This window comes from Mus caroli, unplaced genomic scaffold (assembly GCF_978045245.1).
Source record: "Mus caroli unplaced genomic scaffold, Mus_caroli_1 scaffold_17, whole genome shotgun sequence".
Lineage (NCBI taxonomy): Eukaryota > Metazoa > Chordata > Mammalia > Rodentia > Muridae > Mus > Mus caroli.
The window spans coordinates 87,327,386-87,343,766 of NW_028227272.1; the positions used below are offsets into that span (position 1 = coordinate 87,327,386).

At 49.5% G+C, this 16,381-nt stretch overlaps 1 protein-coding gene across 1 annotated transcript in view; it reads left to right on the forward strand.

Annotated features, from left to right (window-relative positions):
• The first annotated feature begins 413 nt into the window (after positions 1-413).
• Hunk (hormonally up-regulated Neu-associated kinase) overlaps positions 414-16,381 on the forward strand; it is a 112,659-nt gene continuing 96,691 nt past the window's right edge. Inside the window, exon 1 of the mRNA XM_021184998.3 lies at positions 414-1,366. Coding sequence (XP_021040657.1) covers positions 1,106-1,366 — 261 coding nt within the window. The 5' untranslated portion in view covers positions 414-1,105. The remainder of the gene's footprint in view (positions 1,367-16,381) is intronic.

The following is a 16,381-nucleotide window of genomic DNA, read 5'->3' on the forward strand; positions in this document are numbered from 1 at the left end:
GCATTCAGGAGCAGTGAGGCTCCGGTCCGGTCCGGTCCGGCTCACCCTGCAATACATCATCTCTAAGGAAAGCAGAGAGGGGGCAAACGAACGCGCACAAGCAGCAAACGCCCTGGTTCCTAAGCTGCCGCCACTACTGTTAGCTGTGGCGGCTGCTTCTCCACGGACAACAGCAATCGAGTATGTGTGCGAGCCCCGACACATAGCCTGCTAGGTACCCACCCACCCATCTTCCATAGTCCCTACTGTGTGCCAGGTTCTGGGTTGGGTATCCAACTCTGCTACAGTCCAAAGCTTCTCTTTCTCTTTCCCCTGCCTATGGTGGGTGCTGTTGGTGAGGACATTCACTCTCGAAAGGGCCAGAAAGCTCAAGCTCAGAACCTGCGCGATCCGCACCCCGGGAGGCAGCAGGTCTTGGGCGGCCCGGGAGCGCGCGTCTACGCGGCCGCGCGGGGTCCCCCTGTCTGGCGCTCAGGTGGCTTCGCCGCCCACTCCGCCGCTCCCTTCCCCTCCCCTCTCCAGCGAGGGTCGAGTTCGGCTGTTGCGCGCGGGCAAGGAAGGAGGGGCTACGAGGGATTTGAAAGTGCTCAAGCTGCGGAGTGGAGCTCGCTTCTGTCCCCGCCGCCGCGAGCGGATTAAATTTCTGCAAATTCAAACTGAATGGGGCTTTCTTCTGCTGCCTTCCAGAGGGCGCCTGCAGCCCGCCGCGCGCTCCTCTCCGGCGGGAGCGGCCCCGGGGAGCACCGCTGAGGACCCGGCGGGCCAGAGGGCGGCGGCGCCCGGGCTTGGGGGACTCCGCCACCGGACTGTGCTCCTCTCGGACTAGCAGCCGCTGCTCCCTCTCACAGCCGATCGGGGCACCAGACGGGACCGCGGGCGCGATCTGGGCGATCGATCCTCCGAGGACGAACTTCTCGGGGGCGGGTCCCCGGTCGCCCCGTCGCCAGCTATTGTCTGCGCGCGGCGCTAGCACGGAGGCGCGGGGGGCGTGAGCACAGAGACCCGGGCCGGGCGGGGCCGGGTCCAGGGCGGCGGCAGGAGGAGCCAGGGCAGCCCCGGGAGCCGGAGGAGGGGCGGCTGCGAGCGCGGGAGCCGAGCGAGCGCGATGCCGGCAGCGGCGGGGGACGGGCTCTTGGGCGAGCCGGCGGCACCGGGGGGCGATGGAGGCGCGGAGGACACGACCAGGCCGGCGGCGGCCTGCGAGGGAAGTTTCCTGCCCGCCTGGGTGAGCGGCGTGTCCCGCGAGCGGCTCCGGGACTTCCAGCACCACAAGCGCGTGGGCAACTACCTCATCGGCAGCAGGAAGCTGGGAGAGGGCTCCTTCGCCAAGGTGCGCGAGGGGCTGCACGTGCTGACGGGAGAAAAGGTGAGCTGGGGTGCGCGGGCCTGGCGGGAGGACCCGGGAGCACTGTCCCGCGAGCACTCAGCCTGGCTCTCCAACCTAGTGTGGCTAGACGCACGCTCAAGCTCTCCTAGTGGGCCACCGGGTACCTACTGATGGATGATGGTGGTGATGGGCTCACGTTCGTGAGGTGGGGTACCCGGGCAGATAGATGTACCCGCGAAGCTACCCCGCACTGTCTTTCTGTTTTGTTTTGGAAGGGTGCCGCCTGGCGGACGCCAGAGAAGGGAGGGGAGAGGTGGTGGTGGAGGGTCCTGCGGTAGGGGCATGGAGCAGTGCAGAGGCGGGAACTAGATCCAGGCTGGGGTTCAGCTTTGCTTGTGGAATGTGCGGCGGGAGAGCAAGGCAGCCAGTCTGAGGTTGCTTAGAGTTTCATCCCTCCTGGGCTCAGGCGAGGACGTGGAAGGGAGTTGGGGCCCTGTAAGCTCCCCTCTCCACCCGTGTGAGCTGGGGCAACTGTTGGAGTAATGATCCTGCTTTTGGCAGGTGCAGAACTACACAGGCCCTGGACTCTAGAAGTTTGCAGATACCTTTTCATCTTTCTAGAAGACAGTAAAGGAAAGGGGCCCCTCCCCCACACCCGGAGGGACACTACTTCGACCTAATTAGAAGTGAGAGAGAGAGTGAACTCTTGCCAGGCCGGGTGCGGGCAGATCTCAGGTGTTAACTTAGATTTGTGAAAAGAAACCCAAGAAGCTGACTTACTTTTGAGGCTGGGTGGCCTCAGGCAGGGAATTGCTCTGGGCTGCCAAGCTGGTATCTTTGCAGGGACCCAATACTCTAATCACCCAGGCTGGGGGTTGTCCGCGCGGGCGGAGGAGGGGAGCTCAGCCGGTCCTAGCAGCAAATAGCCCAAGGGCCAAGGCCTCGGGGCCTGCTGCTCTGGGTTTCCTTGCCCAGCCTAGGGGTTTGTGACAGTGATGAACTGTGAGAAATCTGGTGACAGTCTGGGGCCACCACACTAGTCATTTTCTAGCCTCTGGATACCTTTGATTTCCTCTTGGTTTCTGTTGTCCTGGAGACCGCTACATTTGAACACTGAGTTCCATCACCCTTAGAATTTATCTTCTTTTTCTGTAGCCATTCCAAGTGGGGTGCCCCTTTATACTGGGTAAGCAGGGTTAGACCGAGCAGTCATTTTCAAAAGTGTCTCTTGCCCGAATTTCCAAGGAAAAAAAAAAAAACCAGCCTTCAGTATGAACTCACATTAGCTCTTCAAAGGAGAAACTCTTTAGACCCGTCCTAGTTGTTCTCGGTGGAGTAAGGGACTGTTTATTTACTCTTTGGTGTGCAGTGGGCTGTCTGCCCAACACACCGAGGGTCCCGTCAGGGTGCAGTGATGCAGACTGATTTCAGGGAGCTCGTTTCTGTCCTGGCAGGGAGAGGAGAAGGACTTTGCTCTCAAAATCTAGAGGATTCAGTCTGGCTATGTACATCACCTCTCTAAAGAGATCAGAACTTCTTAGAGCTTCTTGCCATGTTGGGCTGGACCTCAGCTCCTCACTAGGGCAGTTTTCACCCATGGGATAATACTTTTGTCTTTGGCTGCACTGCCTGGGGTATTCAGAGTTCAGCCCTGATTCAGTTCTGGACTCCTGTGTTAGCTCCTGCCTAGCAGGAATAAATACAGGGAGTTTCTGCCCAACTGGGGTCTAGATGAAGGGTCTCGTTTCCTCCTGTCTTTATGATGGCTCAGTTCATCTTTGCATTGAGAGGAGGCTTGTTGAATATAAGGTTTTTTTCCCCCGCTGGACCAGTTGATCAGATCTAGTTAAAGACCATAGTTGTCAATGCAGAGGCCAGGGATGCAAACCTTGGTCTTTCCTGCTATGCTTTTCTTTAACCAGGAGGAACCTTTCTCTGGGGACAACAGAGTATCAGGGAGGGACCTGGATATTAGCTCCTTCAACTGTGAGCTTTAAAGAAACAGTGGTGCTATTCATAGCTTTTATCTTCCTAACCCTACACCTTTAATGCTTAACTAATAGATGTGGGTTTTAGCTGATTATAGAGATGAGAAGGAGAGGGGGAGGGGAGAGGGCTAGGGGGAGAGGGAGAACATTTGGTGAGTTTCTGAGTCCCAGGCCCTCCTTTCTTTTGGGTTTTGCTTTATAAAGCAAAGCTAGAGGAAAAGGGGAGGCTACCTCAAGCTATTTGCAAACTAAACTGAAGGCCAAGGGGCTTCACTTCAGGAAAGGCAGATTCTGTGAAAGCTTGCTTCCAGGCTCCCAGCCTCCCTGCCTATCACAACTTTCTTAGGGTGCATAGGTTTAGTTAAAGCAGTTCCTTTTCTTCTCCTTTTTAGTGGGTACCAATTTTCTCTTTTAAGAGAAAGGGATGAATCCTGTGGTGGGAACTCAGTCCTCCCTGAGCCACCTGGGCAGAAGGACCCAGAATAAGCTCATCTTGAGGAATGCGTTTGTGGAACAGAGGATGAAGGGAAGACGAGGGCACCATCTCACATTCCGTCTGCTCCAGAGCCACTCTTATCAAAGCATGCGTTTTATTTTGGTTGATTTGTGGTTAAATCTAGACTCTTGCTCGATTGAAGGCGTCTGAGGCCGTGTGGGTGGTTGGTGGTGTGTTTGGTAAGGTGCACATTTCCAGAACGCTTTGGATAAAAATCCTCCTGGGTTTGCTAGGAATTCCAGGCTGAGTCCAGAAGACAAGCAAGTTCCTTTACCCGCTTTCCTTTAGGACTCAGTCCTGTCTCACCCAGAGGCTCCTGTTGCCACCGTGAAGCCGTTTGCTTGGAAGCCATCCGAATCTCGATAGCCCCCTTACTGCTGAACACAAAGGGATGGCTTAGGGCTGAGACCTAAGTTTTGCTTCCCTTTGGCTTTTAAGCAAAGACAATCTCTGCCCATCTGGCTTTATAAAAATAAATATTCACTCAATCATGTGAGGTTCTTAATTACGATGTTCTCAGTCATGGCTGAAGTGATGTTTGGACCAGGAGATATCATCTGTTAGATTTTGAAAATGTAATTCCCCGTGGCTTTGACATAGAGAACAGAGTTGCTGGGCAGGAGTATGGGCTAGCAGCGTTTACAGATGGGAGAGCCTCTGTTTGTTGAGTAAAATCTAACTGAAATGGCTCGGTGGTTAAAGGTGGGTGCCGGCAAGCCTGATGACCCAAGTACTTTCATCCCTGGTACTCTTGGGGTAGAAGAAGAAAACCACCAACTCCTGCATGTCCTCCTGTAATCTCGAGACTTCCACAAGTGCACTTCCGTGTGTGCCCTCCATCAGTAAGTATAATAATATTAAAAATATTTATGAACACAGTGAAGAAGCACAGTGGGGAAGGTCTAAGACCACCTCGGGCACAGCGGGCTTGGAAGGCCAACTGGAGCATTCAGTAGAGCAATGAGCACTGGCACCCTCCCCTGTGATGCAGAGGCCAAGGTGGGTACATGAAACCGTCAGTGAAGGGACTCAAGGAACTCAGTCTAGCCTTTGACTTTTATTTAAAAAGCCCCTTATATACGTGTCATTAGAGCTATTTTGGGGGCGAAAACAAGGACTGCCTGCTTAGTAAGTTACAAGTCATCACTCACAGAGTGCAGCGGCACCAGATACCTGGAGTGAAGAAGTTACTAAAATTACCCTTTACTACGTTTTTTTTGCGGAGCAGGAAATACGACTAATTTTAGAGGTGGCCTTTTGGCAGATCTGTTTTTAGCAAGTATTTCTGAAACAAACAGGTGCTAAAATCCTGTATTTCTTTTTAAGAGAGAGAGAGAAAGAGCGACGGTTCTGAGGTACAGGGCACACGTGGAGAGCTGGAAGTTCCTATTAACCTTCAGCAGGGGCTCCTTGGGAGGACGGAGGCAGTTTTCAGAGGCACCTGCCCTGTGGGTCCCGCGTGCAAGGCAGTGCCTATAATTTCCTGGATTACAGGTGGTGAGGTTGTGGGCACACTCTTTTGAACTTCCTGCCTCGCCTCATGTTTTTGAAGTACTTGGAGGAACGGTGGAAATTGGCACGTAGGGCTTCTTCCTCAGTGCTCGTTGACACAGGGCCAAAGAACTTCAAAGGATGGCATGAGTCAGCATCCCTAAGCAGGCTGGTGCCCTGTGCCTGCCGAGGAGGAGCGGCGCCCACGAGGAGGAGCGCACCTTGCATTTTCTCTGCAGGTGTCCCCGTTCTACTTACTAATCTGACTCAGGTCTGTGGGCCCATCCATGTCTGCATGGCTCTGGCTATTCTAGAGATGTAGCATCAACCAGAGCGGCGATTATCTTCCCAGGAGGCGTAGAGAGCGCTTAGCCACATGGGCCGGTTGGGTTGATGGCCTGGGTATAAATTAGCATTTGGGCTGAAGTTTGTTGTCCCTCTCAACGATTCATTGGGAAAAGTGACCTTGAGCTGCTTGCCTGGCCCTCCTTTCTCTACCTCTACAGTACAGGATTATGGGTATCTGCCACCATGCCATGCCTGGTTTATCTAGTGATAGAGATTGTCTTAGTTATTGTTATATTGTGGTGAAAGACACCATGACCAAGGCAAAGGGCTTGTTTACAGTCTCAGAGGGTGAATTCATAACCATCATGGCAGAGAGCATGGTGACATGCAGGCATGAGTGGTACTGGGGCAGTTGCTGATAGCCTACATGTGAGGAGGCAGAGAAGGAGAGACTGCACTGGGCCCCGGGCTTTGGAGACTTCAAAAGCTTACTGCTGGTGACACACCTCTGAATCCTTCCAAAACAGTTCCACCAACTGGGAATCAAATATTCAAATACATGAGCCTATGACGGCCATTCTCATCCGAACCACCACGGTGAGCAAACTCAGGCCTTTGTGCATGATAGGCAAGCCCTCGTACTGACTGAGCCTAGGCAAGCCCTCATACTGACTGAGCCACGCCAGCCTCACCCTTTGCTCCGCCCAGGCCCTGCCATACTCAGATGCTGTCCTACTGTGGGTTCTCTGCTCTCTCACGGGAGTGTGGTTGGATAGTAAGATCACCAGCAACAGAAAGGTACATCCTGAGGCTTCAACCCAGATGCTGGATTCTTGGCATGAGTGCAGAATGGAGTCTCAGGATGAAGCAAGAAGCAGAGTTGAACTTTATTAGGGAGAATTTAGGGCTGGAAAATGGCTCGGGGGTGGGCTCAGGTGTAGGTACAGATGCTTGATGCCTAGACTGGTGATCTGAGTCTAATCTCTGGGGTCCACAAGATGGAAGAAAAGAACTGACTTCTGCAAGTTGTCCTTCGACCTCCATAGGTGTACCAGGGCACATATGCCCCCAAACACACACACACACACACACACACACACACACACACACACACACACAGACTAAAATTTTAGGGCCGGGGAGATAGCTCAGTTAGAGAGTGCTTGCTGTGCAAATGTTAAGGTCAAAGTTGGGATCTACAGAGCTCACCTAAAAGCCAGCTGGGTGTGGTAGTTCATCTGGTATCTTAGCAAGGAGAAGGCAGAGACAGAGACTCCACAGAGCAAGCTGATGAGCCAGGCTAGCTGAAGAGATGAGCATACTTGTAGCCTCAAGAAGTAAAGTGGAGAGCGACTGAGAAGACACTTGATGCCAACCCCAGGCTTTCCTGTGCCCACACAGGTGAACACGTGTATACACCCAGACAAATGCACACACAAAATTCTTAAATATGAGGTCAGTGGAGAGGTGCTTAAGGAGAGGAGAGTACACACCCACGTGGGTGTGTAGGCTTCTCAAGGGACAGCTCATCACAGCAACAGTCGTACATAGGATGTTGGCAGCTTTCAAGTTATGTCTGCGAAGGTTGCTGAGAAGGCCCTCCCCCTTTCCTCCCCCTTTTTTTCAAGGGATGAAACTATGATTTTAGGGTGGCCCTCTAGATGCCTTGGGTGGGATGGCAGTCTGGTAAAGCCATGTGTCGTGAGGGTTCCACAGGGGGTTAAAACCTGTCTTTTACTGTAGATGGAGATTCTTTGTGAAGTTTCTAGAACAGGCTGGCTTCCAGCATGGAATGGAGGGATATACAGGGAAGGGCCATATCTGCTTTAGACCTTAAGCATGGTTCATTAATTTATTTTACTTTTTAATGAGTTATTTATTTTTATTTTACGTGCATTGGTGTTTTGCCTGGATATATGTCTGTGTGAGGGTGTGGGATCCCCTGGAACTGGAGTTACTGACAGTTGTGAGTTGCCATGTGGGTGCTGGGAATTGAACCCAGGTCCTCTGGGAGAGCAGCCAGTGTTCTTAGTCACTGAGCCATCTCTCCAGCCCTCAATGGTTCATTGTTATCTTAACATCCTTAAGATGTCTCTCTCTGTAAAAGGGGCATTATCTCTACACAGACAGACTTCACAGCAAATGTTAACTGTGCTGGCATCCTTGACTCTCAGCTGGTGAGAGTTTTCAACCAGACTCCTGGGTGGGGATTCTATTCTTCCCAATATCCTCCAGTCTCCCAAGATGTTCTAGTCTACCTTACGAGACCAAGCAGAAAAGTGTAGAAAATCAGAGCCTGGAAATCACACTCAGTGGGTGATGCTGGCAAATTCCAGAGTCCTCGTGTTGAGCACCAGCACTGTGGCTTATATTTACCGGTGGATTTGGGATCTTTTATGCATTTTCTCCTCAAGTGCCGGCAGCGGGTTTCTGCACAGGTGAGCACCCCCCCTTCAGCGTCTTTAACTGCAGTGACTCAGCAGAGGCATGCCTTGAGTGGCTTTTCTTTCTGACTTTCTCTATTAGTTTGCTAAGGTGGCTGTGACAAGTTACCACAGATTAGGTGGCTGAAGCAACAGATATTTTTTGTGTCGCATGGCTGGAGATTAGAGTCCAGAATGAAGCCTGGGAAGAAAGAGGCACCCACCCTCCAGAGGTTCTTTGCTTCTTTTGGTTCTCGGTGCTGGAGCACCTCTGTAACCCAGGCTTGTTAACATGGCCTGCCAACCTCTTGTCTCCCTTTTCCTGTGGTGTTGTTCTCAGGATGTCTCCTGGCTGAGTCGCTTCCTTCTTGCAATAAAGGCACCCATCACTGGGTTTAGAATCCATTCTAATCTAGTTTTGCCTCCTTTTAACTTGATTACATCCACAAAGACTCCATTTACAAACAAGACCATATTCATAGGCCACTGGGACACTTGTTTCTCAACCTGTGGGTCCTGACCCCTTTGGTACGCCGCCCCTTGGGGGTTCAAACGACCCTTTCAAAGGGTTTGCGTCTCGGATATTTATGTTATGCCTCCTAACAGTAGCGAAATGATGTATGAAGTAATCACAAAAAAAAAATTTATGGTTGGGGGGGTCACTGTATCATGAGGGACTGTATGAAAGAGACACAGGATTAGGAAGGTTGAGAGTGACGTGCCTAAAGGCAGGACTTGAAGCTGCGTGGGGGGTATGCCCTGTAGTTCAATCTGCTACATCTTAGGTCATTGAAGATGTCACAGGTGATTTCCTGGCAAGCTGACCCTTTGGAAGACAGGAATGTGTTCCCAGGGACTAGGAGAGCAAGAGAGTGCTGGAGATCAGGGTTGGTGAGGGTGGTTCCTTCTGAAAGCTGTGGGGAAGAGTCTCTCTCTCTCTCTCTCTCTCTCTCTCTCTCTCTCTCTCTCTCTTTCTGAGACCTTGTTCCTTGGCTTGTAGACAACTGTCTTCCCTCTGTGTCTTTCCGAGTTTTAGTCATTTGTGTCTCCGATCACCTTTCTCTTTTTGGGGTACTTGCTGTTTTGGGGGGGTCACCCTGTAAGAAACCTCCACTCATGCTCAGTAAGGTATCCCAAGAAGGAAGAGGTCAGCTTCCCCTCTAGTAACCCCACCCCCAACTCCATAACATCTCTAAAGACCTTGTCTCTGAGAGCTGTGGAGAGCCCAGCCTCTCATCTGCGAATGGGAGGGGCGCAGTGGGGCTCTTATTGATGCATTCACGTCATCCATGGTCTGGATGCTGTCATGAACTCGCCTCCTCACGAGACCATAATAAGCCTCATGAAGAGGAGACCCACTGCCCTGTTCCTGATGCCAAGAGTCCCCTCGGGCACACACAGGGCATTCACTAGGGCTCATGATGGACAAAGAATGCTTTGATCTTCCCGGGTGTTGTAGAGCACCTTTCCTTCTGGGTATAACAAGATGCCATCTTGGACTTTGCCCGGTAGCCATAGCAACAAGAGCAGAACAAGACAGTGCAAGCCAGGCCTGAGATAATGGCAGTAGAGCCTTTAACAAACACTCACCAGTATAATATGTAGGAGAGGAGAGTCAGGAAACTCCCCCAAGACTCCAGCCATTGTTTCCTGTCCCTTTCCGACAGCCGCAAATGATCCCGGGAGATTTGGGGTGCATAAAAGAAGAAAGGGTTAATTAAAAATCAGAACTCCATGGTGTAACTTCAATGGGGTCACCATCTGTGATGGAACAGGACTTTACAGCGATGCTGCTGTTTTGGGGGTTACCCTGTGAGAAACCCCTCACTCGTGACTCCTTGATCTCACTAAAATGGGCTTTGGTGAAATTGTACTTTGGTCTATCGCTGGTGCCCATCTAGGGTGAGTGGATGTTCACCTCTGTCTCCTCCCTAGGAGAAGTTGCCTCACTTGAGGATGAGGGGAGGGCTTTCTGAGCCGTCAGGTTGTCAGCTGTCACTCATGGTCATTCTCCTCGCCCCCATGTTTCTGGCCATGTCTGGGGTTGATCCATTTGCTGGGCTGACACTCTGAAGAAAACCATGGCCCCAACAATACTGTGCTTTCTATAGAGATTTGTTAAGATCGTTAACCGGTTATTAGAGTGACAGGATCAGACAGGAGACACCCATTCTGTGGTGTCTTCGCACCGTTCTTGGTCCCTCGGCTCTTCCCAGAGACTGAACCAACGCTACAGCAGATGAAAGAGGTTACTATTTGCAAACATACATTTTTTTTTTTTGGATGTCTCCCATGGAGACATATGTAGGCTTGAAGTCTGCCTCTTTGACTATAATTTTCTCCGTTAAGTTTATTAGTCTCCTAACCCAGATCCTTGCCGAAACACTCTGTAACCCTGAGGGCTCCACTTGCCTCTTTTTTGGAGCCATTTGATGAGATTTGGTCTCATTCGCTGTGTGACCTTTGCAGGCTTTCATCCTTGGCTTGAGTTAGTGTCTTCCAGTCTTGTGGCTCTGTGTTGTCAGGGCACATTGCTGCAACAGTTTGAACACTATTTATTAATTAATGTGGTGTGTGTGTGTGTATGTGTGTTTGCCTACGTGAGTTTATGCATACCATGTGTGTGCAGGAAATTGTGGAAGCCAGAAGAGGCCATCGGATCAGTACTGGGAACTGAACTTTGGGCCTCTGCGGGAGCAACAATGTTCTTTTAATTGCTGAGCCATCTCTCCAGTCCTTTGAACTCTGTTTTTCCATGAGCCACCTCTGTGGGTCACCTGATCTTTGTTTCTAGAGTGGGCAGGAAGCATGAGTGTCCACTGGACACAAAGGGTCACTGAAGAGGCTTAGTCTTCAAGCCATGATAGGACGGAGGTCAGAATCCTGCAGCTGCCTGTCTATGTCGCACCAGCTGCAGGCCAGGTCCTTCATGTTGTATGGATACGACGCTTCTGCCCAGGGAACATTTTGTGGTAGTTACTACTGTCTTCATTTCCTGTCTTTGTTTCCTCTTGCGGCTTGTCCAGCGCCCTAGGGATCTATTGATCTTAGCACATAAAAACCCAAAGCTTGGGAAACCCATCAGAGAAAACAAAGCCAAATTCACCCAAGAAAACATTTCATTAACGTTCTGTGTGTTAGATGAGCACTTCCGAAGGAAAGTGTTGGTCAGCAGGCTGCTAACCACCACGTTATTCATCCGTTAGGGATGAACGCTTAGAGCCCCAGGCAGAGCTGGAGAGCTTGTGGGTAGGGACCTTCATGTGTGGTCCTGGGGAGCAAGGGACGATTTTCCACATCTGTAACACCCAGCTTCTGTCCCTGACACGCTCACCATGAGATTGTGTGTGGTGTGTGTACATAAAAACATATATGAATATAATGTTAAATATAAATTATATGATACCACACTGGGTATAGACATAAACAAATATAACTTTTTTGGCAGCAGAGTTTCTCAGGGAAGGAAGCAGTGGAGGGGGTGGGGGGAGAGAGAGAGACAGGATGGCTAGCAACTTTTGTAAGTTGCCTAGGAGAGGAGATACTCTGAGGGGAGACATTAGGTCTCTCCCTTTGGTTGAAACAATAGACCCCAAGGATTAAAAGCTCCCCTGTAATCTCTGCTGCAGAAAGGGGAAGGCTGAAGCCTAGGTGCCAGCCAGAAGAGGAAGTGTCTCCAGAAGGGTTTCACACCATTGTGATAGCTTGTCAGAGTAACTTTCAAGACCTTCTGGAGCTGAGACCCTGACTGGTCGACCCTGGGTGACAAGGACCACACCTGAACTAGGACTGCTTACCTATGCATGCCTCCTGCCCTCTGTTTAAAACAATCCTCCAAGGACGGATTGGGTGGGTGGGCATATGTGTTCCTTTTCCCAATGTGGAAGTCTTGGATTTGAGGTCCAAAGAGGCCAAGGAGGAGGGCTGTCTTTTTGGGTAAGAGACTTACAGGAAGAGTCACTAATGCCACCGACAGCAGACGGCAGGGGAACAGAGGGGTTCAGGTCCACATGGCAGAGTGAGGTCCCTCCTTACAGATTCAGAGGATGGTGGCTTCTTGCCGTGTGATTGATGAGTACTCCACAGTACAGGTTGGCTCTTGGGGTGGGGGGGAGGCACAGGAACTTCTGTATTTTGAGGAAGGAATGTGTGGTCCTGAGGATTTGTTGAGAAGTGTGAAGGAGAGTCCCACTTACTGAATGCATGTCACCAAGAGAATGGAGTCCTAGGGTGAGACCACTCAGCTATGTGAGTGGAGTGAGGATGCTCAGCTGCGTTTTGGCACTGCCTTAGCAGTGACTGGTCTGGGATCTAACATCTCCACCCTGTTTGTCTGTATAAAAGAAAAGGAGGGAAAAGAGGGAGGAGGGACAGAGAGAGGATGAGTGCCATCGTTAACCTCTAGCCGCTTCCTGAAACTCTTAAGGCATCTTGGAAGCCTCCCCAGCTTGGAGTGATGGTTAAGAGGCTGGTACCAATCAATATTCATAGACCAGGAGGGCCTTGTCTACACAAATACATATGGTATATTTATTTACCTTATGGTGGTCTGCATGAACCGACTTAGCAGAGGGATTGGAGAGGGGTGGATGGACATGAAAATAAAAACTATGAGTAAACGAATAACCACAGGTCTGTCTGGATGCCTGTGAAGAGCTGTGGAATCAATTTGAGTTGTATTTGTTGCCAAGTGTGGGCAGAAGACAAAGAGGAGACTGACGGAAGCGGTTGGGTTGATCTTCGACTATTGCAGGGAACAGGTAGATTTCTACGGTTGTCACAGCTCCCCCTAGAGCTGACATCATTAAGTTATTTTGATGCGGTTGCAAGGCTGTTAAGCCACTTGATGATAACGGCAATAGATTGACTCTTTTTGTTGTTGATTACTTTGTTTTAAGGCTAAGGTAGCTCAAGGTATAACCCTTGGCTTTGGGCCTGTAATGTTCTTCCAGCTCCGCACACTTTGAGAAGCATGGCAGCCCGATGCAGCTTTCTGAAGGGCGCAGACACTGGTGTAGCCTCTCCTGGGAAGCTCCCCAGTGGCCCAGTAGGACAGATCCTGTCCCATGTCCTGCTGCTAGGAAGCTCATTCCTCAGATCTGATGAGGGTGACACTGAATTATCAGGTCAGAAAAATGGCTCCCATAGCCATGGAGGAAGGATTTCCTGGATCATTGCTCTGTTAGCCTTCAAGATAAGCCTGATTTTTATATTGTTAGTATTATACCTAATACTAAAATAAAACAAAATAAAAAATATAAAGCATAGTGTGTGTCAAAGGCCTAAAAACAGCCTCTAATTTACACTAGGAGAGTTCATTTAAATCTCTAGGTGTCCCTAACTGTAGGAAATGGCCTGGGCCTGCTTACTACTTTTCTTAATAGGAAAAGGTTTTTGGCTGTAAGAATTTGGATATAAAATATGGGACTGGACTGGCAAAATGATGGATCAAAGTGCTTGCTGCCAAGCCTGGCAACCTGAATCCAATCTCCATGAGCTGTGTGAAGGAAGGAGAAAACTGACACTCACAAGTGGTCCTCTGACTTCCATGTGCTCCCATGAACACACACACACACACACACACACACAAACACGCACAAAAGTGTTTCTTATATAAAAATACATATATTTGTATCCCCAAATGGGATTTCTTTTGGTATATTTAAAGTAAGCTTTTTTGGGGGGGTCTATTTCAAATGAGATTTCTTTGTATACAAATTATACTGTGTAATCGTAAGGTACATTCACAAAGACAGCGACACTTTCGACTGTTTTCAGATACCAGAGTGGGCTCTGGGTAAGCAGACAGCTATATGAAAAACTGGGTTGCAGGAAGAACACGAAGCCATTCTTTTCTATAGTCTGGGCAGAATCAAGATCGCCATCCTTTTACACTGAGGAACAACCCAGAAAACTGGTACACATCTCTTAAGTGTAGCAGGAGTGAAGACATGTTTGAATAGAGTCCTTCTCTTCTAGGCTGGGGAAGTCCTCCAGCAAATGAATTCATTTGCTTGTCTCTTCTGGAAGGAGCCTTGATGAACTCGTGATCTTTAATGGCCGTCGCTTATTTAACTCCCTGTCCAGAGGACTGAAGATCGCAGGCACAATGAGGATTTTGTCCAAGCAGCCAAATTTATAAATAGATTGAATTATTTGTCCAGCAGAATAAGTTTTATGATCACTGTAATTTAGCAGGAATGTCTCAAGTAGGCATAATTCTTTGTAACAGAATTTTTCCTACTGTTAGACAGTGTCTATTCAACAAGAGACAGCTTTGCCCATTCAGAGTTACAAACTAGCACAATTTGGAGAAATCTAATCTCAGGTTTTATATGTCTCATTTAGTAGAAGGATGGAACACAATAATTATTTTTCTAAGCCCATTTTTATAAACATTCTCAAGAGCAGATCCGTACTTCAGAAAATTTTATTATCGTAAACAGCATCAGACATCAATTTAGTATCAGTATAATAGAATTTTGGCCATAGGAATTATAATTCATATAATCATCTATTTATAATTTCTCACATAAATTTATTGTCTCCAAAGCTTTTTTATTCTTTAACCTTCTCTACCAAAAGTACACTTTACAATGCATGTTAATTGTTAATCAATAAACAAATGAGAACTTAGGAAATGATAGTGCATTACAGAGATACATTGTAACATTGTCAAAAAGGCGTTGATATTTAAAAATGCATTGATATTATCGGTAAATTCCAAGATGTCCCTGTATATTTTAAAACCAACAACAGCCCTCTTTACCTGCATAACACACCCGTTCATACATGTTCACAGATCTTCAAATCAAGTATATAGCACTCTATAACCTTGATCATGGCCACAGGTTTTAGGGTTTATTTTTCTCTCTTTATTTGTTTTGTTTGGTTTTTCGAGACACGGTTTCTCTGTGTAGCTCTGGCTGTCCTGGAACTCACTCTGTAGACCAGGCTGGCCTCGAACTCAGAAATCTGCCTGCCTCTGCCTCTCAAATGCTGAGATTAAAGGCGTGCGCCACCACCGCCCGGCATTTTCTCTCTTTAAAACAGTTTACATGCATGCAACATTTATGAACACATTTGTGAACAACTGCAACGTATAGACAAAGTGACCGCACTCGGAAACATCATGGTGACCTCTAAGCAGTGAGAGGAGCTGAGGACAGAGTGGAGGTTTTTATCTGGACCTACTGAGCCTTTGGGAAGAGTTCAGCCTCAGAAGGGGGGCGTGGCTAGGAGCCAGTCTGGGCGGTTTGAAACTTTTATTCTCTGGGAAGCTTCTGCTACTTGGGGCTGAAAACTGCAGGGCCCAGGATGGGTGTGGGTGATTGGGCATATTTCTTTCAGGTGTGTAGCCCCAGACAGGGGTTGGGGGAACCGCGTGAGGGTGGGGGTGGGGGTGGGGAGGGAAGTCTCTACGGCTGAAAGGAGTTTTGAGGCTGAAGGAAAGCAGCTTGGTTAACCTTCTGACTGAACCCAGAGTATCAGGTTGCCTGGGAATGTGCAGGAACAGGTCTTGCTCAATCCTAGAGTTACTTTGTTAGTCAAGGACCAAGGCCCCCAAACTTACTAGGTATTGGGGTAGCATGCTCAACCGAACCCAACAGACCTGTTAGTTGGTGAGGACTAAGTTCTTTTCACCAACAAGTGTCAAGACTCACAAGGAGCCTTGATTGCCAGGGACCAAGCTAACTAACTAGCTTTCTTTCTCCCATCCCTTCCTTTCCCCCTTTCCCTCCCCTCCCCCACGCCCACTTCCACCCCCCCCCCCATACCTCTTTTGTAACTCAAGAGTATTTGAAGGCACGAGGGACCCCTTGGTGTGTTCTCGCCTGACTTGTAGTGAAATCTGGTTTTACTTTAGCTATGAGTCAGTGGTTGTGGTGGGGATCACTCACCATTTTGGAGGGGCTGAATGTTTGTCGGTGGGGGCCTGGGAAATTTCACTGGGAGAAACAGTGGCTGTTTCCTGTGGCATACTGGATCCAGGCAGGGTGCCCGTGTAGAGGGGAACAGCCAAGAAGAAAGTTACAGGGGGCCGAGGGTAGGAATGAGGGTGGGGGAGGGGCAGGAGTGGGCAGCAGAGAGAAATGGGAAGATTTTAGGGATGGGCTTTAGAGGGAAGGAGGCTGGAAGCCATCATAGCGCGGGAGACCCCCTAAGTAGGAGAACCTGGATGCTGCCATAGAGAAGCCGGGCCTCTCATCACGTGATCAGAGGAGCCCTGGCTAGGAAGGACAGCGGCAGGAGGCATAAGTCCTATTCTTGCCTGGGGAAAGTTGCTCTGGGGAGGGCCAGCTGGAAGCTTTTTTATTTATTTTTTAGTCGGGTTATAGTAACAGTAACTGGATTTAGAAAGCAGGAG